Source organism: Fusarium verticillioides, chromosome 8 (genome assembly GCF_000149555.1).
Source record: "Fusarium verticillioides 7600 chromosome 8, whole genome shotgun sequence".
NCBI lineage: Eukaryota > Fungi > Ascomycota > Sordariomycetes > Hypocreales > Nectriaceae > Fusarium > Fusarium verticillioides.
In genome coordinates this window covers 230,945-255,603 of record NC_031682.1, presented here as the reverse complement: position 1 = coordinate 255,603, position 24,659 = coordinate 230,945, and the positions used below count along the sequence as shown (strand labels likewise).

Here is a 24,659-nt window from a genome sequence, read left to right as displayed (position 1 = left end):
ACTGCTTCAAGATCCTCGGCGGCGAAGAATGGGAGAAGACGAGCGCTGCGACCAGCGACGATAGCGAGGACGTTGAACAGACCCTGTTCGCCAATAAATTCCAAGAATTGAGCGTCGACAAAGCAGAGTCGACCGATGAAGAGGACGATGTCACTCAACCACATTCACCAGTCGCTGCACGAAAAGTCTCACGAAAGCCAAAGGGCAAGGGCAAAAAGGCGAGAAAATACAAGAAGCCGAAGAAGAGCAAGAAACAAGACACGAAAGATCCTGCGACCGATGAAATACCTATTGAGAGCATCCGCATCATCGAAGATAGTGGTGAGGTCGGCCTTGTCACAGACTATCTACTCGCAGTCTACTCAACTGTCAAAGAATGGGCCGAACTCCGTGCTTACACCCAAAATCTCTGGAAAGAGGTCGCATACGAAGGTCTCAACAGTGCTGTCGCTGGAGCTGTAAGCAACTTGACAATCTATATGGTCAAGCGCACCAACACCGCTATCTTTGTCGATTTTCCGGGTCACGACACGTACGAAACCATCATGAACACCATCACTAGAGGAAACATGGAGAGGACACAGGGAAACTTCAGGCTGTCTCTCTTTGCGGTCGGTCCGGATGGTGAACAGCACAGTCGGAAGGAGACAGCTGTGGACATCAAGGAGCAGTTCCTTATCCACGCCTATCAGGACTTGAGGGACTTTGTGCTTGACTTCCAAGCCAATCGTACAGGCAAGCCGACAAAGGCAATGCAGGCCAAGATTGTGAAATGGGATCCAAACTTCAACTTGGAGCGCGCGACGAATGAGGAGCGAGTCCACTGGAGGCGCTGCTACACCATAAAATGGCTCTACGACCTTGTCAATGTGTTCTCGTCTGTTGTGGTTCAGAGAAACACAGTCAGAGGAGAAAAGCATGTCTACGAGGAGGTGGACTGGTCTGCCAACGGTCCTTGGGGCGTCCATCGAACCATCTTCGGTCTGGAAGAATTCGCGGGTGATATTACGAACATGGCTATGAAGAAGCCTGGAACCAACATCACCAAGATGATCTATCCACATCACGTTTTCCAGATGCAGTGCATCGTTGACTCATTCACTGTTTCTCGCGGTTGGTCATTAAGTGCTCTGCACGGTCATATGCTTGAAGCGCCAGCAAAGAAGGGTCGTGCCAGACGAGACGTCGACCTCTTTCTCGATCGACAGAACAAGTGCGTCTTTGCTGGGTACTGTCAGACCGTCGATTTGCTCAAACAGATTCTGGAGAAGGACGGTAAGATGGAGCAGCATAAAGACTTTTTTGAGATCATCAAGATCGCGCAGCTTGATTTCGTCGATTTTCTTGGAGAGCACAAGTACACGAGCGGTCTCGATACCATACCGCCCTCGCGCTTTGCAGACCGCAATGCGAATGGCTTGCAGGAGTATTCGCCATTCCTGTGTGGAGTTGGTCTTGAAGAAGGTCTTGAGATCGCTTACAGACTCGGCATGTACCTCTGGGAACGCATCCCTGAGCCAACGCTGATGATCCATCTTCACAATGCTGTTGTACAGAAGGGTTACCTCTCTAGACCTATCGGACTATGCGCTACAATAGAAGATCTCTTCAAGCATACGTTCTTCGCACAAGGTCGCAAGCCGGAATCGGGCTTTGTGGATGCTCTGCTTGCGTCTGTGGGACAGCCAGGGTCGAGACAGGCGCAGGCGCGGAGTCAGGCTATTCGGTACAGACGCAGATATGCCGATAACATCCATCAGCTATTCGACTTGGAGGTCAATCAGATTTTCAAGCGTAACTCTATGCTTACCACTTGTCGCCGAGCGGGTTGGAACCTCGAGGCCATTCCTGATGATGAGCTTCAATTCGGTAGCATGCTGTTCTTCGAGCGGCTTAGTCGAGCAAAGCACGTCAGCGAAAATGAACTCGAGAACACTGTCCTTGTTCGTAAGGCGAGAGCAGTTGGAATGACTGATAAGGAGATCATCGAAGCGACAAACAAACTCTCTTCCATTGCGAACAATACGCTCGAGGTACCAGATGAGGTCTTGAACAAGTACGCCCCAGAAGGCTTTCAGCTACCTTCACAAGCTGGATCAGAAGTCCTCGACGGCCGCGGTATTCTCGACTTAGCGAAATTCGACATTCTTTCTGACGTAGCGGGAATTGCACCAATCTCAAGCCTCAACTATCTCGGTGTGGCCTGCTGGCTGCTCATCACTTTTGGGCGTATAGAGGAGCGTCTGAAAGAAGCTGGAAATCCTCTGTATTTTGAGGCTTATGAAGGGTCTGGGCCTTGGAAGCTGGAGAAGAGAGTTGCTCTCGCGTTGCTTGCGCTGAAGGGGGATAATGAGGAGTGTTTGAGGATTGTTGCTGATACGTTGAATGACGCTCGTTCTGGATTCATGGATTTCATCTACTGGGAGGACTTGGAGACGGAGCCGAGAGAGAAGGAAGAACGTGTGGACCCTAGTGTTGGAAATGAGTGCACTGTCATGTGAATGGTTCTGGGTCAGTTAAGGTTAAAGAGTGATGATTTGGTCTTCGTATGCTAGACTAGAGGTTTTGGTCATAGAAAGAAAGACAGATCCTGGACCAAAGAATAGCTTCCACTTATGGAAGCACTTCAAAATCCCAATGCCTCTTTTTAAGTTGCTCTGCGTAGGCCATATATTCCAGCCACTGCAACCTTTCAACATGCTGACATGTTCAAATGCTCAAGCCGAGATCGCGATATCAGCACAAGTCAAGTAAACCTGAGGAGTCTGGAATGAGTTCCACTTGAACGACAAGAGGGTATGGTTCGAGACATAGTCGGGGATCTTGATCTTGCCAGACACAGTATAACCACCAGCGATAGAGGTGTAGCACGAATTAATCGGTGCATTATCAACACCACGACATCCCTTGCCATCCGAGTTCCCATCGAAAGACTTGCAAGTGAACCAATCGTTGCGATGACATGGCTGATCAGCAGAGCAGTCAGGACTATAACCGCACTCCTGGCCATCAACATCAGTGCAGGGTAGAAGACCTTCTTCAAAGCAATCCTCAGCAGCTTGCTTCTCAGCTTCAGTGGGGATATAGTCTGGATCAAGAAACTTGTCGACGATGTCTTGGTCTTGACAAATACGATAGGCGTACATGCCTCCATGGTCGCCGTTGTTGTCAACGCACCATTGGACATCAACGACTTGACCGGGTTTGTAGGTGGCGATGGGTTCTTTGCCCCAGTTGGCGCCGGGCTGGTTGTAGTCGACGCTGACTCGGGCGTTGTAGCCGCATGGGCCAGATCGTCCGACTTTGGCGGCGTCGAGGTCTGGCCAGGCCGTGACGGGCTCGAGGATGGTGCACTCGGGGCATGTATCTGGGCCGGCCTGTCGCTCGTTAGCTAGTGCTGTAGATATAGGATGGGGTTAGTTACTTCAGCGTTGAGACCGGTTCGGCTCATGGGTTTACTGAGGTAGCCGTGTCCGTACACGAGGGTGTACATGGAGGCGAGTTGAAGAGTTTGAAGGGTGAACATCCTGATGGCTTGTAGATCCTGTAGTCCTAAATGCAGTTGCTTGTCTGAAGGTGTCGAAACCGTTGAGCTTGTCGTGGCCATCCGTTCTTCTTATACACGTTTTGCCCCTGTTCGCTCGCGAACCCTTCCTCACCTTTGCCGAAGATCGTTTCCATTTTCTCTCGTTCCGAACTTTTTGCCTGTCCATGGGGTTATGTCAGGTTTGTGAAGCTATCTCGATCATTGCTATCATCCTCGGCCATTAAGCGGAATATTCACTTCTTAGAGAATGGTTGTTCCACCTATGATGTTTCTCCGAGCCCCGTCAACTGATGTCAAGTGAAACCCTCTAGCCTCTTGATTATAGATTGTATTACTCACTCTTCGGCGCTCCTTCCCGCCCTGCGCTGTAAAAACAGACACATCATGACAACTTTGACACCAAGTCATTTTGCAAACTATGCCTAATGCTCACTACAGAAAGCTAAATGGGTAGCATTGATCGGCTACGGCCCGAATGTATGCATAAGAAGGACAAATGCCAAGACTCACTTGCATTAACTCATCGGCTGTGACCGTTTTGGGGTCGTCGGACCTGAACATCAGGCGGAGTCTCCGCCTGAACCTGGGGATTTCGGAGACTTTCCGCTACCCCAGTATGATCTACAGAACCTATGATCAGACTTTGCGAGTACTCGATGCTAAGCGCGGATACCGAAAAAGAGAATTTAATTAAGTCCAGCCGTGCAGGTAGTTAAGAATATTCCAGACACGAAATGCCAATTGCTACGTCCCCATAATAGCACATATAGCCCCCTATGGGATTGTCAGCGACATATTTACAGACCGTATTTGACTATAGACTTAAGCGACACTAAACAAATTGTCCAGGACTCTACTGTATGCATTACGGCTCCTGCCGAATACCCCGCGTTCTCTGTCGATCATCATGGGGCGGCGACATGTCGGTCACTCTTGGATATTCGGCCCTCACTCGGCGAACTAACCATATGTGTTTATCTAGAGTTGTCTGGTGTACTTAAATAGTCATTAGTTGGAACAGGTTCGACATGCCAATCAGTTAGGGTAATTTACTCTCGGGATGCAGTGCAAGGACATGCGGTAGCCATCTATGTCGTGGTCACTTTTCGTCAGATTATATAAAGAGTTAATATAACGATATGCGGATTTTCCTAAATTTCAAGATGTCTCAAAGATCTCAATGCCTACTTTGACTATTTGCTCACAGTTCCTTTACCGCTTTTTGTCGTTTTGGACGAGTACAGATCCTCAGTATATTGCATTCCTCCAAAATCATACAATGCCTCACCAGCGGTACCTTGACTGCAATGGTAGTCCCATTAATTCGTCCATAGTTTCCATCCTATCTTATACAGGTGCAAATCTCGTCACTCATTTCGTCTGCTAGATACTCCCGAGTCTGTACTCTCATATAGACTGAGGTGGCGTCCTCGGCCCTCCTGTTGCCTTGCAGAAGAAATAGCATAGTATAAGTCTTAAATAACATGGCTATAAGTATGCAAAGTTCTTGTTGGTCATTTTATATTAGTATCCGCATGCCTTGACCAATACTCCTCACAGATGACTTGTCAGAAGCGCCGAACTGGCTCATCTGAAGGACAGCAATGGATCTTGAGAGTGACCCCTGATATCGTATGTCAGATTAATCGCCACATTCCAGAACAAATTGTTCGCTGGGGCCCAGGGACATATCGCTCATTGGATCGTTGTGATTTAAATAGACTTTGAGTAAGTACCTCTCGTCTCCGAAGAATAGAAGGAGCGCATGCGAAACCACGTGTCGTCCCCAAATCAGGTAATTGTCCCCAAATGGCAATCTTTTCAACGAGGCTTAAGTACCTGTGCTTCAGAAATCAAGCGGTGAGCCAATTATGTCGATATCAAGATAGCCAGAGTCTTTGACGCTGCCAAGTCTTGGTGTTGAGGCAGGGTTTAACTTGGCGGACTTATGACATCATTGACAAGGCTTAGACCATCGCCACGCTGCGCAGCCAAAAGACGAGCGACACGTACAAAAGAAAAGTAGCTATTCCAAGGAACCCCTTGACATTCTGAAACGCTTCCTAGAACCTTAAAATTTATGTTTCAAACCTGATTTCTCAGCTTTCAATCACCTATTAAAAGCTCTCGGTCAAATGAGGGTTTCACGGCATACAGTACTCTCTTATTCCCAAAATGCGCCAATCAATTTTGCACCCATTTTTATGCCTCTGCAGGCTCGCTGAAAGCATTGACCTCTCGTCAAAACGCGGCCTTGCATACCACGGAGATGACCATAAATCAGATAATGAGCTCCTAATCTCAAATAATTCCGAGATCGCGTGGTATTACACGTGGTCCCTCTGGCCAAATGGTCAAATCGGCAGTTCTTTACCATTCGTGCCATTGATTCACGGCCTCGACGATGCATCAGATTCTGAGCTCGAGTCGCGGCTAAATGGGCTTCCCGAATCATCTACGCACCTCCTCACCTTCAACGAGCCAGATGGCGAAACAGACACCGGCGGAAGCGCGATATCTGCCAAAGATGCAGCGCGCGCTTACATAGAGCACATCGTCCCTTTAAGAAAAGCAAATCGCAAGTGGTCAATCAGCCATCCCAGTGTTACCGGCTCACCACGCGGTCTTGAATGGCTACGCGACTTTAATGAATCCTGCTACGACATTGACGACGACGGGTGTCCTACAGATTTCGTCGCGGTGCATTGGTACGGCGACGCAGGCGGTCTTAAAAATTGGCTAGGAAGTTTGCGCGAGTTTTACAATGAGACGGCGCCTGACGCACGGTTCTGGATTACGGAAATGGCTCTACCGAAAGGGGATGACGATGCGACGCTGGCTATGATGAATGAGAGTCTTCCGTATCTTGATGATAATGATTATGTGCAAGCTTATGCTTGGTTTGGAGCATTTAGGAAGGATGATGCGAATGAGTGGACTGGGGACAGCGTGTCGCTGTTTGATGATGATGGGGGTTTGACGAAGCTGGGTGCGGAGTATTTGGGCGGTGAAGAGAAGGGTTTCGAGGAGGGAATGAAGGGGGACTCAGCGGGAAGCTTACAGTCGCCTTCGATGGGTATCATGCTGGCCATGGCCCTGATTTCGCTAGTTCCTTTGTGGTGAAGTTAGACGAGTATATGATAGACGATAGATAGTGATACCATTCATGATTGCATTGAGTATGATGATGAGCTGTATCGGTCACAATTCCGGGTGAAATTTACTCTGCCAATTCGGATGCGGATATGGATCTAGTTTCACCCAGAACAGGAGAGATCGGAGCATGAAGCAGCTCCGAGTGGTGGAGCGACAGAATCCGTCTCCACAGTTTCGTCTGAATTTTGAGGAAATATTCAGTTCCAGAGACTTTTTAGTTCGGTGCACTCAGGCTCAAGTCTTTATTCACAAATATCTGTTTCTTAAAAGATGACTGAATATGTCTATGCAGTGTTATTCGGTTAGCTATTAGGACGTCTTTGCATGAAGGGAAGCTCGCGACTATCTTACATCAAACTCAGAAATTGTCAAATTCATCTAGCTTGTTCAAAAGATTTACTCATTACTTGTTGCTGAGATTTACACACGATAAAAGTTACCCTGTATAACCGCTGAAGCGATTGAGCCGGTCTGAGACACCGGGAGCCCAAAAAGTCACCGTTCCCATCGAAGTTCGTCCCAATTAGATGGAACCCAATCATTCAACGCCGTCCTTCATCCGGTGGTCCCAGAGTCACGTTTTCATGCCGTCTTGGAGTCACTAAGCCTTAGTTCCTGAACTTGTGCGGCCGTGCCCGTCTAGAAGATCTTACTTTGCATGTCTCACGGTCCACGGATGATCATCACAAGCTCACATGTAGCATCACGAAATGTAACATGGAATTCTGCACGTTCACTCTAGGGTATCATTGCAGAGACAATGACGTCAGACCTTTCAAAAGTTCCCAGACCCTTGCAATAACATTTCCCCAACCTCGTTTACCGATCGTTCCCCGACTTTTCAGATTCATAATCTTTACAAATACACATCAATTGAATTCATTCAGCCTGTAAAATATAGCCAGGTCGGTTATTCCATCACATAAATTACATCTCTCGAACTTCAAAACTAGCTTATCAACTTGATTGGAGGGGCTGTGAAGCTGTCACCCGTTGCATAACTACCGCTCACCACCAGCCTCGTCTCGGCCAATCCCTCGGCGGGATACGGCTGTTGGACCTGTAGAAACCCCATGGACGTGCAAACAGCCTGTTATCCCCCGCACGACGATCCCAATCCAGACTCGCACAACCATGTCAAGACAGAGTTCGCTAAGATTACCCGAGCCAGGCGCACCAATTACGCTCGCGCGGAAAACCTGGGGAAGCTTCTTAGCTCCAAAACTTCCCCAGGATCGCGGCTCAATGGCAAGTTCCTGGATGGACTATGACAGCCGCACCAGTCATTGAACTTGAAAGCTGATCAGACGAGACCCTGATATCCTTCAATTGGAGAGGGGTCCTGTTGGTGGAAGTTATGTGGGTTGTCCCGAGAGAAAACAGAGATCGTCGGTTTTTCTATAAAGCTTGGGGTTTTTCGCTCTTTCTTGCTGGGCCAGTCTCCACCTTGATCATCCGCAATCATGTTCTTCAAGGCTGTCGTTGCTGCTCTCATCCCACTCGCCCTTGCGACCAAAGGCAAGGGCCCCGACAAGGATGGCAAATACTGGATCAAGGGAGACGGCATCAAAGCCGCCTTCATTCCCTATGGCGCCTCCATCACCAATCTTCTGATCGACGACCAGTACGGTATCTCCCGAGATATCGTCGCTGGCTTCGATAATGCTACGCACTATAGCATTGACGAATCTCACCCCCATCTTGGCGGTGTTCCCGGAAGATACGCCAACCGTATTCGCAACAGCACGTTTGAGATTGACGGCAAGAAGTATCACGTCACGCCCAACGACAACCCTACGCCTGAGTCGCCCAAGGGCGCTGATACTCTCCACGGCGGACCTGATGGCTGGGACTACCGCAACTTTACTGTTGTGTCGTACACCGACTCCAGCATCACCTTCTCCATCGTTGACCCTGATGGCAAGGAGGGTTTCCCTGGAGAGGTTGTCTCCTACGTCACCTACACCCTGACCGGCATGGACTGGGATTTCAAGATTGTTGCTTTTGCGACTACCAAGAAGACTCCTATCATGCTTACCAGCCATACCTACTGGAACCTCGACGGCTTCTCCAACAACGAGACAAGCACCATTTCCAACCATACTCTCTACATGCCCTACGGTGGCCAGCGTGTTGCGACCGATAACATTCTCATCCCCACTGGAGATATCATTCCTAACAAGAAGGGATCTGTGAATGATTTCTGGAGCAAGCCCAAGATGATTGGTGACCAAGCCAACAACAAGGATTTGGAGAACAACTGCGGTTTCAACTGCACAGGATATGGTTAGTATTTCCCTTCACACGATTTTAACATCGCTAACCAATCTCAGACACCTGCTACAGCGTCAACCGCGGCCAGCTCGGCAACTTTGACTGGCGAACTGAGGGGCCCGTGGCTACTATCTCCTCTGCTTGGTCTGGCATCCAGCTCGACATCTACACTGACCAGGATGCCTTCCAATTCTACAGCTGCACTCAGCAGAAGGGCACAATGCCTCTCAAGAAGACCCAGGGTCTCAAGGACAACAAGGACTTCCCCCGAATCATCCCCAAGTACGGATGCATGGTCGTTGAGGTTCAGGACTACATTGACGGGATCAACAACCCTGAGTGGCAGAGACTTGAGAAGCAGCTCTATGAGCCTGGTGGCAACCCTTATGTTCTTCAGGCCAAGTACCGCTTCAGCCTGAAGGGCAAGGAGTAGTTTATAGATGTAAGGTTGGTAGTTGAAGTAATTGATAATATTTGAACGGCTTGCTGTTTTTAAAGTGACGCGACCATGGACGTCTCACTGCGATGTATTATGGTACTCTATACCTCTAAGGGTATTGGTGTATGGAGTTCCTCAGTGGTGGGCTCATCACTAATGGCCAGGTGAACAGAACCAATACTCCGTCTCAGCCTCCTTAAAGCAGGCTCATATTAAAAGCGCACAAATACCCATATCCTCCATCGATTGTCTAGCACTCCAAACTCTACTCGGATCTCGCCGTCGTTGCTTCCAAGCATTTTGCATCACATTATAAACAGTACCACAATTAGTAAACCCTGCCTTACCATGGTCCATGAGCTTTGTCAACAAAGTGTCAAAGTACTGTTCATTGGGAGGAAGCGCCATAGAACCGGCAACGCATAGAGGCCATGGCGTTCCCCGAAGGGATATATGGGGAGGTAGGCTGGCTAATACTTCGACGACTCGCGACACTGCTCTGTGAGGATCTGGTGATTTGATGTTGCATTCTGACGCAAGAGTGTAAAGTTGGACGAGTGCTGCGGTTGCGAAGAGATGAGTGACTGAGCGGTTGGTGGGTGTCAACTGCTGGAGCTGATTAGCAAACATTCGCTGGTAGCATGGAAGAAGATATAGACCGTTGATCCATCATCTAATGCCGCGCCTATGCCATCATGCATACATTTCTCCAGGTCATCAATGGCGATTTGCAAAGTCCCACTGTCCATTGTTAGAGCATTCGAATCCAGTGTCATCATATCTCCGATCGCAATCATGATGCAGTTTGAGCAACCCATGACTCTCGACATGTCAATATTTCCAGCGTTGAGCCAATCGCGATATGGTAACCTCGGTGCAGCCCCCGTAGCCAGAGGGGCCAGTATGTCTATCCAAACTAGGTTCGAGAGAATGAACTTTTGCGCAGTATTCATGCCTCGCTGGAAGTCAAAGTCTGGGCTCGAAGGATCGGAGGCATCGAAGTCAAAGTCGGAGGATGTCAGGTTCTGAATAACGGATACGAGGGCGTTGAAGTGCGCTTGCCAGTTGTTTGTACCGCCTTGGAATACCTATGCCGAGTCAGAGATGAGTCGGGTACGTATGCGGTAAGGTTACCTCGAAGGAGATCAAAAACATGCCGCCAGCAAGGAATTTGAGCCATTCCTCGATATTATCAGCAGAAGCACCAACGTCGCGATGGCGGACAACGTGTCGGAGTTCTTGAAGTGCTTTGGTATGGTATTGTAATAGTTCGTCTTCCTGTTTCTCCGTATGATAAGGTGAGAAAGTATGTTGATGAAACGCAGACAGGGTCAGAGCTGCATTTCGTAGGGGTGCATCTGTTCGGTGGTTAGTGTGAATAACTGCGCGACTGGGCATCTCATACTTCTCTCGAGAAGGAAGAACAGCCATCCTCTGCCTCCTTGATCTGGTGCATCGACGTAGAAAGCATACTGAATTGGAAAGATGTAGTCGAGGTAGTGTACCAAATACTGCGCCTCCCGAAAGATGGTGTTTGTCGTTGATGAACCGACTTGTACCGCACCGCCAGATATTTCGCATTCGGGTCGAGAAGTGGCTTTGGCGCGCGAAGATTGAGCTGCTTGAGCCGTTGACCGAGCAAGTTGGCGATTCTGAATTGTCTTGACACGCCGGAAATTCTCCTTAACTGCACCTTTGATCCGCCGCAGCTCCTCTTGCAGTAACTGATCATTGCTCATCCAATCTGGTGGCTCAAGGCCGTATCCATGGCAGGTGATACTTCGGGTACTGCATTCTTTACATTCGGGAGACGACTCGTCACATCTTCTGTGTCGGATGCGACATGTCCAACAGCCCCTGCGTCCTCGAGGCATGACCTGCTGATGTAAATGCTGTCAAGTTCGGAATTGAGCTTGCAAAGTGGGAAATCAGGCGAGGGTAGACGAAGTGGATCGGGAGTTCTTTAAGGTCTGTTCAGTGGAGTGACTAACTACTTCAGGGCCTAAGTGCGCTGAAGCGCTAAATCATCGAGACAACCACGAAAGATAACGAGCTGGGCTTCTCGTACCAAACGACGGTGTCTTTTGGAACAACGACTTACGGCTACTACTTGAGACCGAGAGCGGTTTATGTCGGCAAGGTTGAATCTTCATTGTAATCAGGCAATGGGGTTCCGATCGTCGGAGGTCAGTGACTCCTGTTGGTCCAGCTGCTGAACCAAGACCTGAAAGACGAAGATCCAGTGGAATGACGCATATGGCTCTTATCTCATGCAAGCGAACCAACGAAGTTTATTAATAACCGGTAGTAAGTTATTTGTTGTAGAACGGACCTATGTGCCAACCTCCGTACCAAGAATAATACCAAAGCCTTAGGCCACATTGCAAGAGAGGGGCCTGCCAACACTGCCTCCGCGATAACCCACGAAAGGAAGATCACAAATGTGACAACGGCCAATCAAGTGAACCAGCACTTGCGGGTATTGATGAACTGGGAAATAGTATTCTTATAAAGTCGACCGTGAATAAATCTGCGAGCCTGAGATATAGATAACTGCCAAGGCAATGCCAAAGGCGACTTTCGACACCAACGGGCTGGCGGATAACAAGGCGGGGGACTGAACTTGCTGGCCGACGAATGCATAGATGACTGATGCTGTAATTGTATACAGAACGATTTCGGTAAGACCTAAGGTAACGATGGATTTTGTGAAATCGGCAGGTGTATGCATTTCGGACATGAAGGAGAATTGGGCTGCAGCAAACGCATACGAGAAGACGATGTTGGAGTCCCTTATTACTAAAGTAAAAGAAATTCTTATATAAAAAAAACTATAAAATTATAAAAACTATAAAAATGCCACTTCTTAGTAGAAGGATTACTTTCTAAGCACCTACTGACTGTCCCTAACTGCGGTGGAATTACAAGGACAGCTGGGCTTTCGCGGACCTGGGGAGGATGATGCCCATTACATCCTCGACAAGCCAAGCTTCTAATCCCATGGGCCGATAATCCCGTGGGGAAGAGCGTCAACTTGCGTGAAATCCACGCGATAAGATCTTTCCGATCATGTTGTCAGTTACAATTGGAAATTGCTGAGCACGATGACTGGTTGACGAATTCCCAGTTTGAGTGGGTTATCGAACAACTGAGCCTGGGCCTTAAGCCATCGCTTTCCGACCCAGTGTCTTAGCGGGCTATGATATGAAGGGCGGGATAGTTAGTGCGTGCTTGCTGCTGTAGGGCGCGGTTTGAACGAATATCGGGCATAATGCTTGAAGCGAGCTGTTGACTCTGCCTTGTATATGAGACACATTACATAATCAAAGTATTGAACGTATTAGTTCATGCATTCGTAAACGAAATAAGAATAATCTATCTTCACCTTCTATCAACTACCTGATATCCTGGACATTGAAATGATATCCAGCCTCTCCATATTAAGCAATCTATTACTAATAATCTGCAGCTTTAATTCCCCATCAAGATCAGATGGGGAAACTGGGGATCATTCGCATCCACTGGTTCGTGCCATCCATCTCTAGCCATCTGAAAGCAGTAGCAGTAGTAATTAGGCAATGTCCACTGTAACACATGCATCTTGTGATTCTTGTCAGCGTGCAGGGCCCCGCGATGACGTTGACTTTGACTGGTGCCTGTTTTGATGAATAACTTGCCGTTGATGTTGGGTAACGGAAATAAGTTGCTTGCTCAGTCGTAGACGAATGATGCTTACCCAGTCTTGTAGCCGTTTTGGCTGATAAGTGTAAGGAAATGGAGTGGCTCCCAGAAGTTTGGGAACTAGCACAAGACATGGTCTCGTTGTCAGATAGATGGAGACGCGGAGCCACTTCTGTCATATTAATCAAATGACGAATGCAACGATGAAGGCAAACGGCAATAAGAGCTGGGAAGTTATATAGAGGGTAAGCTTTGGTGACTTGCTCTATTTTCCGTGTTGTACAGTGCCATTCACTCCAGGTACCAGTGTATTCCGTTGATGTTTCGGGAAGGACGGCGGACATTTCTGTGATTTATTTCCAGTCGGGCTTGCCACTTGGCCAATAAGAGAGCACTGTGACATGCAATTCATCTCGCTTCACTGGCGACTCTAGGCTTAGCCCGTGTACTACTGAGGAACTATTGGCATTAGCTCACGATTCCACGCGTACTCCTATTTCCTATTTCCTTTATCCGTAGACAATTTCTTCTCTCTTTTGTCTCATTTCACTGCTTTTCCGTTTCGTGGTCTAATATTTCCCTTCAGGCTCGTCTATTACTGATCCCGCGGCTTGTCAACAAGGCACAGCAGTTTGCTGTAATGATAACACCCATGTAAGCATTTTCTCCCTACTGATGTCTACCGATTGATGTTAACTTGTGTTACTACAGGGCGGCCTTGTTTCTATCGGTTGTTCGCGAGTTTAGAGATGTACGAAGATCTGTTCGACAAAGATGTAGATTGATTCGTGTGTGAGATGTCTTTATTTCTTGTTACCAAACACATCTTTCTGAATAGCTAGATAGGCAATGTATCTTGCACTGTAAAGGCAGCATTGTCGTAGATAAATTACAGGGTAATAAAACATTATCTAATACATAATAGTGCCCGTAACTAAGACCCGCTCTGGATGCATATCCTGAATGGCTTTTCACTTTTAAACTATCAGGGTTGCAGCAACAGCTGACAAGCAGGAAGCCACAGTGTAAAGGTCCGCAGAGCAAGCATGAGAAATTGTAGCTGAAACCAGCAATACATAACCTCTCCAGTCATCGCCACGCAAAAGCGTTAGAAACAACTCACCTTAAGAGCATATTACATCACTAGGGGGCCATGATGGGTCGCTCTTGGTTGATAATCTAAGTGGATTGGAGTATCTGTTACTAATAATCTGCGACTTTAATTCCGCATTAACATCAGACACGCTCAGAAATGCTGAATGTCAGAGATTCGTTTTAAAGTCTAAGCCGGGGAACAAAAAGCCAAGTCGAAGTACTGCTGAGAATGTTGATTAGATCTCTGTTATCTTCTCATTTCGGTATACTACTAGGCTTGGTCGAGATCGAAGATAAGGTTTTACATAGCAATGCAAATCAGATCTGATGGCGTCGGGCGGAGCACGGCTAGTATCACGCGAGCACCAAAGGAGTTACTGTCCATGCCGTAAGTGAATTCCTACTCAGGGCGGCCCCTGAATTTCCCCGGCATTGGTATAGCTTCTCGGCTATCACTACGGCTAAAGTGTCACTTGCCTCTCTTTAAGTCAAGTGGCTTGGTCGCTTCCGTACTGTGCAGATCCAATGACGGGGAACATGTCTTAGATGTTGTTTACTTGCTGTTTCAGTCTACATAAACTGAGACAATAGTCACGGAAGAGATGCTTCCTCTATGTGTATTGCTTGATTTGAATCAAATTTATCTATAGGTATAGACAGGCCCCTCCAGTCTGCAGACAGATTTCAGCATTCTAAGCTAGAAATGTCAATTAGAATAACCCAGACCTTTTTCAAGGGATCTCCCAAAATGGGCCCACAGAAGCATCGCCCTGGGTGATATTGCATTCCTTAGATGGGTTGATTGCAATTGAGGCTTGTGGCTGAGATCTTATCACCACAGAGAATTTACCCTCACATAGACCAGCCATACACAGACATCTAGAACCTACTAACCCAAATTGTACTAAAGAAACATCATTTTCTGCTGCAATAAAGATATTGCCGAGCTAGCCGAAGCCCAGGTTGCTCAGCACTCCTGTTACCAAGCTCAATGCGGTGATATCATCTCTCAGCCACAAGCCTCATCTGCGACCGGGTCGGACGCTGAACACGGTCTCGAATCATTTCGTAAGATTCAAAATCGCACTAAATAACCGATCGAAAGTTTCCCGCATCCATACTGTCGATCAAAACGTAAAATAGAGTAAGTTCTGCTGGTGGTAGCTCATGATAAAGATTGGACGTCACTCTCAAGTCTCGTATTCTCCCAGACCACTCTCTGGCCTTTTCATTTACATTTTGTTCTTTAATTCTCGTCAGTACAGCCAATTGATAATCTTTTCTTTTTCTTCCACCCTCCTTGATCATGTCGCTTCGGCGCTTGATGCCCTTTTGGGCCCTGGCCTTGTTAGGCACAGTATTAGATGCAAAACTGGAACCACGGGATGTCAAGACACAGCCCATCGAGATCATTGACGGATCATCTACGCAATATGATACTTTGACAAGGTATGAGGTGTAGGGATTTCTCATCGGCTTTCTTAAGCTAATGAATGTCTGTAGTACATTTTTCATGCGAACTGACGCTACCTACACTGCCACTGACCCCGTTTATGGATACGGTGAAGCAAACACTACATACAACATTCCCCTCGCGGATCAGCAGCCATCATGTGGAACTATCATGGTAGAGAGCCATGTGACTGTCTTATCGTCCACTGATCGTATAATATCTGTGCCTGAGACAACCACTCTGCCTACTCAAAATCCATGCGACATAGTAACCGTGATCGTCAGAATGCAAGGTTACAGGAAAGGTGATACAACGAATCCTATTTCACAAGCTCAGGTCAAGGTTTTACTTCCTTCTGAGAGCGAAAGTTCTCCTCCAGCCGGGACAGAAAGTTCCTTAGGTGGCTCTGCCATTTCTTCAGATCCAGCAGTGCCGTGGACTACAATCACTACTCAAGGAACTGGCACTGCTCCTATGACCTTCACGCAATCTCCAACTAGAGCTGGTGAAACAGGAACCGTTTTGGTTATGGCGGTTATGACCTCGGATGCCCCAATCGACTATACCACCATCACCAGCACCGGAACCGGCACCGATACTGGTACTTATACTATCACCGAGACCCCGTCAGGACCTGGCCCTGGTACAGTGGTGATTGTGGTACCCAGCCCGATAGCTCGTTACGTTACCGTGACATCCTATGATCGATCGGTTACAGCCGTGGTCACGAGTACAATGACTCCCAGTGCTCCTGGCGAAACTGGCACTGTTGTTGTCTACGATCCATACGAATGGGTGACCACCACCTCTTATGATGATGCTGCGCCCTCTGACCATACAACGTCTATGTGGCCTTCTGCGTCTGATCATGTAGGCACGGTAGTCGTGTATAGGACATACAAATGGGTGACAGTAAGCTCGTATGACGCAACTATCACAGCCGCATCTACACAGACTATATCCCCGAGCTCCCCAGACCAGACGGGTACTGTCCTGATATACCAGCCAGATCCATGGTTCACAGTTACTTCCTATGGAGGTGTCACGGCGGCATCAACAACCACTGAATATCCAACTGCCCCAGGCGCAACTGGCAATGTTATTATTTACAAGCCACACCAATTGACAACCGTCACCTCTTACGACCCAGCGGTTACAGCCGCATCCACAACCACCATATCACCATCTACTGAAGCAGAGACAGTCACTGTTATGGTATACAAGCCTTATCAGTGGGAGACCGTCACTTCTTACGGGGACTTCACAGCTGCTTCTACATCTACCATATCTGCAACAGCTCCAGATGCAACCGGCACTGTTATCGTGTATCAGCCTGATCAGTGGGTGACCATCACTTCCTATGGACAATATGCCGCTGCGTCTACAACTACAATTTCTCCATCCATGCCTGGTCAAACAGGTACCGTTGTGGTCTACAATTCGCAGCCATATTCGACCTTTACTTCTTATGGAGACGTCTCGACCGAAACCACATACACCTCACCGCCTCCTGCTCCTGGCCAGACAGGTATCGTTATGGTTTTAATGCAACAGCCATATACGACTGTCACTTCGTACGGAGGCGTTACGGCCGAGTCTACGACTACTATAACCCCATCGAGTCCAGGCCAAACGGGCACTGTTGTGATCTTTGATCCACAGATGTATGTGACTACCACTTATTATGGAAGGGTAACAGCTGCTACTACAACAACTGAGAGCGGCCTTGGCTCTAACCCAACCCTGACCGTTGTGGTTGATCTCCCTCAGCCTTACACGACCGTAACTTCGTATGGAGCCGTTACAGCTGAATCTACAACCACAATAAGTCCAACCAGCCCAGGCCAAACGGGTACCGTCGTGATCTTTGATCCACAGATGTACGTGACAACCACCTATTATGGAAGGGTCACAGCAGCTATAACAACAACCGAGAACGGTAACGGGCCGAACCCAACTCTCACAGTTGTGGTTGACTTACCCCAGCCTTACACTACGATCACCAGTTATGGCTCTTTCACAGCAGCCAACACTGTGACATATCCGCCTTCTGTTCCTGGTGAGGACGGTACTGTAGAAGTTGATCTTCCGATGCCTTTCACAACTGTCACTAACCACAGAGACGGTCTGACTGTTGCTTCAACTACAACATACCCATTCAATGTTCAAGCAAAGTTTGCCACTGTTGAGGTTGATGTGCCTCAGTCCTACACTACAGTCACAAGCTACATTCCAGGCTTGGCAGGCCCGGCATCCACAACCTTACCAGTTGACAATCCAGACGATGTGATGACTGTTGTCCTCAATCTTCCGCAGCCATACACAACCATCACAACCTATGTTGACAGTTTGACTGCACCTGTGACCACGACAAACCAGCCGGCTAATCCCGGAGATCCTGTTACTGTTGTGATTGAGAGCCCTCAGGCATATGTAACCGTCACGACCTACATGGACAGCCTAACCGCACCCCATACCGTCACGAACCGACCGGCTAATCCAGGGGATCCTGCCACTGTTGTCGTTGAGAACCCACAGGGATATACAACCATTACAACATATGTTGATAGTCTTACTACACCTCTGACTACAACAAACCAACCTGCTAATCCTGGGGATCCAGTAACTGTTATTATTGAGAGCCCTCAGGCATATACAACCCTCACGACATATGTTGACGGGTTGACTGCACCTTTGACTACAACAAACAGACCGGCCAATCCTGGGGACCCTGCAACTGTAGTCGTCGAGAGTCCTCAGTTATACACGACTCTGACTACCTATGGCACTTACTCTGCACCCCTCACCACAACATTAGCACCAACTGGGCCCGGTGGCTTGGCTACTGTCCTTGTAGAGAGTCCCCAAGCATACACAACTGTCACGACCTATGTTGATGGCCTGACTGCACCTGTAACCACGACCAACCAGCCAGCTAACCCAGGAGATCTTGCCACAGTCGTTGTAGAGAGTCCTCAGCTGTATGCAACAGTGACCAGTTATGGCGCCTGGACCACACCTTCCACTACAACGTTATCACCCACTGGGCCTGGTGGCGTGGCTACCGTGGTCATAGAGAGTCCTCAGGGTTACTCAACTACCACGGCGTATGTTGATGGTCTGACCGCACCTATAACGACAACAAACCAGCCGGCCAATCCAGGGGATCCTGCCACTGTTGTCGTCGAGATTCCCAAGCGGTACACAACTGTGACAAGCTATGGTTCATATACAGCTGCTGTGACAAGCACCATGACACCGGCATCCCCAGGTGATGTTGCGACTGTTGTAGTAGGACTGCCCCAGTCATATACAACTGTGACTAGCTATGGTAGCTTTACAACTGAAGGAACTACTACACTGCCACCAGCATCTCCAGGTGGTGTAGCCACTGTTGTTGTTGAAGAGCCTCAGCCCTACACAACAGTCACAAGCTGGGGTACCTTCTCAGCAGCCCATACCACTACCTATTCGCCAGCCTCTCCGGGCGGTACTGGAACGGTCGTTATTCAAAACCCCCAGCCTTATACAACTACCACAACCTGGGGTTCCTTTTCAGCAGTTCATACCACTACCTATTCGCCGAACTCTCCGGGTGGTACTGGAACTGTGGTTGTTCAAAACCCTCAACCTTATACAACTACCACGAGCTGGGGATCATTCTCAACAGTCAGCACCACTACGCATTCGCCAATCTCTCAGGGTGGCACTGCAACTGTCGTTGTTCAACAACCCCAGTCCTATACGACCGTCACAACCTGGGGTACCTTCACAGCAACTGGCAGTACCACCTTATCGCCAACCTCTCCTGGCGGCGTTGCTACGGTTGTTATGCAAAAGCCCCAGCCATACACCACTGTAACAACCTATTATACCACTGTATCAACCATGAGCACGTCCACTGGTACTCCAGCCTCCGCTGGGCAGACAGCTACTGTGGTGGTCGTGGCTCCCGCAGTTGGTACAAAGGCTGCAGATCAAACATGCGATAACGCTGGTTTGGAATACGCTATCTATACGAACTCGTTCTATAACGCTGATCCGCCGAACTACTCGTCCCTCAACATTTCCTATTTTGCAACAGCTTCACCGACTTTTACTGGCATCACGCGTTCAATTGGTATCACAGAACCAGGTGGCGTAAAATCAGGAAACTCAGGCCCGGCGCAGATTATTTATCCTGGCGCACCAAGTCAAACATGGCAGTATAAGGCTGTTAACCACCGGGCATACTTATATGCGCCAATCAATGGTACTTACTCTGTTGTTGTACCGTACTCTGACGAGGTCACACTGGTTTGGTTTGGTAGCAAGGCTTTGTCAGCATGGTCGAAAGCACGTTCAAGTGCAGATCTGGCCCAAAACTACTCATGGGGGCCTTCCAGCGCTCAAACCTTTAAGATCCAGCTGACAGCGGGTACTTATACGCCATTCAGGGTTTTCTGGGCCAATGCACAGGGAGACTATTCTATGATAGTTACTGTCACAGCTCCAGACGGTACTGTTATCGTAGACGGCTCTGGATCATCAAGCAAATACTTTGTTAGATTTGCTTGTGATTCTAGTACGCCTTCTTTCCCTGCATTTGGAAGTGGCGGTTAAAACTATCACTCGCTTGCTTCACTCTCTCCTTATCTTACTCCTTTACTGTCTTGTATAGCTAGCTGAATAAAAATTGATCTTGGAGCTATTGGCCTTATAAACCTCTGAATGTATCAAGTCCAGTTATCTTTCTGCTTCCTCCTTGACCTCTACTAGCCCGAGTGGGGAGCCAACAACGGAGTCAGTACTAACAATGCTAATTGGGCAATCAGTAGCGCCAAAGACTTTATTATGGAGACACACTGGGAAGGAAGCTCGGAATTCAGATGGGGTAGAGCCAGGGTACTGTACTATAAAAATTGATCTCAGAACAGAGACCACTCCGAACATCGCAACGCATTTAAATCCCTCTCATTTCTTCAAAGTTCGCATGCCTTTCCTTTTTTCCAAGATTTCATTTACTCTCCAACATAATGACCAAAACATTGTTTGTCAATGGCCGGATCCTGTCCAAGACAGAGACGGGCCTCAACGGCAAAGCCCATTTCTCAGACTGCATGCTCATACATGACGACAAAATCGTCGCAATCGGGTCTCGTAACGAGATCTCTCAAGCCCTAGGTTCAGACATACAGATTCGCGATCTTGATCAGCGTGTTGTTCTTCCCAGCTTCATTGATGGTCATATGCATTTGCTCCTCCTCGGTCAATCACTCCGAAAGCTTGATCTGTCGCGATGCACTTCACTTGAAGACATCCGATCATGTATCCTCCAATACGCTGCTGAAAACCCAGACACACCGACTATTCTTTGCAAAGGATGGAGGCATTACATGACTCCCGGTGGAGTTACAGCCGCGATGCTGGATGATCTTGATCCACGGCCTATCTTTGTCGATGCGGGCTCTTTACACTCTTGCTGGTGCAATACTGCGGCTTTGAAAGAGCTTGAGGTTGATGATATGCCGGATCCAGCTGGTGGCAAGATTTATCGTGACGCGGATGGAAAGCCATCAGGGCTGTTGGATGAAGGCGCCATGATGTCAATCAGTGAGTACACCCTACTATTATCGTTTTAGACCGACTGACTAACGGCATCGTAAAGTTTGGCCATTCCAAGCAGAGTCGTCACCAAAGTATGAGCGAATAGAGGCAATTCGCGCAGCCGTGAAAGAGTACAACGCAGCTGGATACACAGGCGCGGTAGAAATGGCCATGGATGAAGAAGCATGGGATGCTCTCGTAACTCTCAAAGAAACAGAACCCAATCTATCGCTACGAATAGCAGCTCACTGGCTCATCAAACCAACCGCTGACCTTGAACAAAACTCCAAACAAGTGCAGCGTGCTATCGAACTGAGCAAGCAGTACAACTCAACAACAAGTCCTGATCTTCGACTTGTCGGAATCAAGGTCATCACCGACGGTATTATCGACGCATGCACTGCCTATCTTTCCGAGCCGTATGCTACTGCAGGAAATCCACCGCCTATATGGGAGCCTGAGTTCCTCGAACCGGTGGTCAAAGAGGCTGATGCTGGTGGTTTACAAGTTGCTTTGCACGCTATTGGCGACGGAGCTGTAAGAATGGCCATCGATGCTATTGAGAAGCATGCTACACCAGGTCGAAGGCACAGAATCGAGCACTTGGAGATTGTTTCCCCAGAAGACGCCAAGAGGCTTGGAAAGCTTGGTTTAACAGCATCCATCCAGCCCATACATGCAGACCCAACAGCCTTGACAACCTGGCCCGAACTCATTGGAGAGGAGCGATATGAGAGAGCGTTTGCGTATCGAGAGTTTGCTGATGCAGGTGCCTTGATGGCGATTGGTACTGATAGCCCTACATCACCGTGGTCGCCTATGCATAATTTCCATGTGGCTATCAACAGGCAGTCTTCCAAGAACCCGGAGAACCCCGAGATAGTGCATGAGCACTTTAGTTTAGGTTTGTGTGAGACCTTTGTCGCGGGTACAGAAGGTGCAGCGCGAAGTGTATTTGCTGAAGATCGTGTTGGAAGCTTGACACCTGGAAAACTGGCTGACTTTCTTGTTGTTGATATGGAGTGGGATCCGAAGACGCTACTCAAGGCTGAGGTGAAGGAGACTTGGTTTGGAGGATCTCGGGTATTTTAATCCAGAGGTGTGAATCCACAAAGTATTTTGAAGGTTCCATTAATTTGTAAAGTAATCTCGTATGCACATGTCACGATCCGTTTGGCAAATGTGCTGTATCTGTTCAGCTTATGATCGTGAGCCCTACCCAACAGGCTCCCAATGTATTGCTCATACGATCATAGACTTCTTATCCTTCAGCAACCTACTGCACAGAATCAACATGCCGCCGACGAAAACAGTCAACCCAGCCCAGACCCAAGCGGCCGTATACCCCATGCTCCTTCGCAATGCCCCTCCAACAGGTGGTCCAAACAAGAGCGCGATAGACATGACCGAAAAGGCCATACCAAATCTTGTTCCAATTCGTCGGGGATCACTAGTCAGTCTGACAAAGATGGTCGGCTGAAGCGCGAAGAAGGACCCCGTGAAGAAGCCTTGGCTGATGACGGTAACAAGCAATCGCGGAGTTGTAGTTGCTGAGATGAGACACAAGCTTGTCGTGGCGAGTAAAATTGCTGCACTAATGATAGTGTTCATAGGTCCGAGACTCTGTGCGAGGAAAGCGGGAAGGATACGGCCAAAGATGGAGCTGCTGTTGAGAATAGCAAGCAGATTCCCTGCAAGATCGGTAGACGCGATTTTGTTGTCCAGAGCGTAACTTTGAACATAGACAAAAGGCGTGTACATTCCAAGAAAGACAGAAAAGCAGCCTGCCACAAAGTACACGTAGGGCCAGTCTGTAAAAGCCGTCTTGTCGAGAAGCTGCCTTCGCTGAGCTGGTCTGCTAGGATTCGGCCCCGGTCGGAGCACAAGGTTGGAAAACAGGAGTAGGACCAACAGCAACAAAGCCATAGCCCTGGTTGCCCATGGCAAGCTTGTCTGCGCATTAAGCTCCCGTATCATAATGGGGAGAAGAACACTGAAATGGCGTCAGAAAAAGACCCTGAGGCAAGGATTAAGAGACTTACCCTCCGAGTCCACTGCCGCAAGCTGCAAGTCCATTGACTAGTGGCAATTTGGTAGTGAACCATAGTGAAGTAATAGCAACACTCAAGATAGATAGACAGCCAGCGCCAATGCCAACCATAAGGCCTTGAGTGAGAAAATATTGCCAGTACTTTTGACTCAGGCTTTGAAGTACAGTGCCGATGGCAATGAAGGTAGAACCGATGGCTAGAAGATGTCGGAAGTAACCAGAGTCATAGATCGGGCCAATTATGAAGCCTGAGAATACCATCAAGAAGGTCTGGAGAGAACCAATGATCGAAATTTGAAATGGCGTATGACTTGATAGTTGGTCGCGCTCATAGATAGTTTGAAAGCTTCCAAAGCTTGCGATCAGCCCTGCAAGCTGTTAGTATCTGTCTGGTATTTATTCATGATATTGCTTACCCCAAGTACAAAAGTAGAGGCAAAACGAGCCCGCGACTTGCAGCCACGCGATCAGTCCGCCGTTTGGAACAGGTTTCGGTGATGCATCATCGACTGAAAGGCTGCTTTCGATAATAGGGCTATCATCGGCTGTATCCTTCGTAGAGTCCATTGCTGGTCAAAAGCATTGATGAAGGTCCTTGACTTACAAGCCGAACTTCATACCTAATTGAGGGCAAGATAGGCCGAGATACAACCGCCATGCTTATCAATCTCTATTTCTCTGACAACGCTTTTGCTAGGATAACCCATTCTGGCACGTTTCCCGCTTTCCTAATGTGGTGATAGGGCTACGGCACTTCTCCCCACAGTGGATCTCGATGAAAAAGATGAAACTCAACATCAGCAGATCAAGGCGTAATACAAAATGTCTGTGCCACTCTTGAACGCGTATATCCTTAACCCGAGTATTTGTAATAGTCACATGAGATTATCCCACTTGCCAAAACCACCACGAATTCCTTGGCCACGCTGGATGGAACCTTTGCATAATTTTCGCATGTCATTCTTCCAACTTGGTGAAACATCCGAGGACTGCCTAGCTAGGAAGGTGATATTAGAAATTTCTTGCTCTCGATTAAGCAACCCGGGGAATACCGCGACTAAGGCGGTGATGCGGCGAAGCAGGCAAGATTGAGTTCATGTGGGATTAGTGCCGGCATGGCATGATGCATGCATTTCCGAGAGTAGTAATTCTTTACGATGGGACCTTGCAGGGAGGCTATCACTGTTGATCTTGTACGGAGATAGTGATTTGTGTGGTGAGGATGTTGGGGGCTTCAATAAAGGTACTTTGGGGATTAAGAAATAGTTCATCACATCAGGTCATATACCAAGATTGATGAAGAAAAACAGTTCAAGGTTCGAAATCAGAATGGGGATCTAGCGATGAGAGAATGAATAGGGAAGACAACTTCGAAATC

General features: G+C 48.2%; 8 protein-coding genes across 8 annotated transcripts in view; 5 read left to right on the top strand and 3 right to left on the bottom strand.

The window, feature by feature from the left end:
* The window catches only part of FVEG_16167 (hypothetical protein), a gene marked incomplete at its 5' end in the record, with an annotated part of 3,042 nt that extends 405 nt beyond the window's left edge, over positions 1-2,637 (top strand). The window contains one exon of the mRNA XM_018905405.1: positions 28-2,637. Coding sequence (XP_018753815.1) covers positions 28-2,501 — 2,474 coding nt within the window. The 3' untranslated portion in view covers positions 2,502-2,637. The remainder of the gene's footprint in view (positions 1-27) is intronic.
* An 80-nt stretch (positions 2,638-2,717) lies between these two features.
* FVEG_07686 (hypothetical protein) lies at positions 2,718-3,526 on the bottom strand (the record flags this gene model as incomplete). The annotated part of the gene is made up of 2 exons (XM_018896359.1): positions 2,718-3,377; positions 3,425-3,526. 2 exons carry the CDS (start codon positions 3,524-3,526, stop codon positions 2,718-2,720), a joined length of 762 nt encoding a protein of 253 aa, XP_018753816.1.
* A 2,052-nt stretch (positions 3,527-5,578) lies between these two features.
* Positions 5,579-6,739, top strand: FVEG_07687 (hypothetical protein). Its single transcript, XM_018896360.1, has one exon. It carries the CDS (start codon positions 5,723-5,725, stop codon positions 6,668-6,670), a length of 948 nt encoding a protein of 315 aa, XP_018753817.1. The 5' UTR covers positions 5,579-5,722; the 3' UTR covers positions 6,671-6,739.
* Positions 6,740-8,113: 1,374 nt separating this feature from the next.
* FVEG_07688 (hypothetical protein) lies at positions 8,114-9,429 on the top strand. Its single transcript, XM_018896361.1, has 2 exons — positions 8,114-8,989; positions 9,037-9,429. Exons 1-2 carry the CDS (start codon positions 8,167-8,169, stop codon positions 9,408-9,410), a joined length of 1,197 nt encoding a protein of 398 aa, XP_018753818.1. The 5' UTR covers positions 8,114-8,166; the 3' UTR covers positions 9,411-9,429.
* Positions 9,430-9,454: 25 nt separating this feature from the next.
* FVEG_16168 (hypothetical protein) lies at positions 9,455-11,290 on the bottom strand (the record flags this gene model as incomplete). Its single annotated transcript, XM_018905406.1, has 4 exons — positions 9,455-10,022; positions 10,076-10,504; positions 10,551-10,774; positions 10,822-11,290. The coding sequence occupies 4 exons, from the start codon at positions 11,288-11,290 to the stop codon at positions 9,624-9,626; spliced, it is 1,521 nt and encodes a 506-aa protein (XP_018753819.1). The 3' UTR covers positions 9,455-9,623.
* A 4,208-nt stretch (positions 11,291-15,498) lies between these two features.
* Positions 15,499-20,247, top strand: FVEG_07690 (hypothetical protein; the record flags this gene model as incomplete). The annotated part of the gene is made up of 2 exons (XM_018896362.1): positions 15,499-15,641; positions 15,696-20,247. 2 exons carry the CDS (start codon positions 15,499-15,501, stop codon positions 20,245-20,247), a joined length of 4,695 nt encoding a protein of 1,564 aa, XP_018753820.1.
* A 342-nt stretch (positions 20,248-20,589) lies between these two features.
* Positions 20,590-22,409, top strand: FVEG_07691 (amidohydrolase ytcJ-like). Its single transcript, XM_018896363.1, has 2 exons — positions 20,590-21,237; positions 21,293-22,409. The coding sequence occupies exons 1-2, from the start codon at positions 20,661-20,663 to the stop codon at positions 22,321-22,323; spliced, it is 1,608 nt and encodes a 535-aa protein (XP_018753821.1). The 5' UTR covers positions 20,590-20,660; the 3' UTR covers positions 22,324-22,409.
* Positions 22,410-22,473: 64 nt separating this feature from the next.
* FVEG_16169 (hypothetical protein) lies at positions 22,474-23,848 on the bottom strand (the record flags this gene model as incomplete). The annotated part of the gene is made up of 3 exons (XM_018905407.1): positions 22,474-23,224; positions 23,274-23,649; positions 23,698-23,848. 3 exons carry the CDS (start codon positions 23,846-23,848, stop codon positions 22,474-22,476), a joined length of 1,278 nt encoding a protein of 425 aa, XP_018753822.1.
* Between the last annotated feature and the right edge of the window lie 811 nt (positions 23,849-24,659).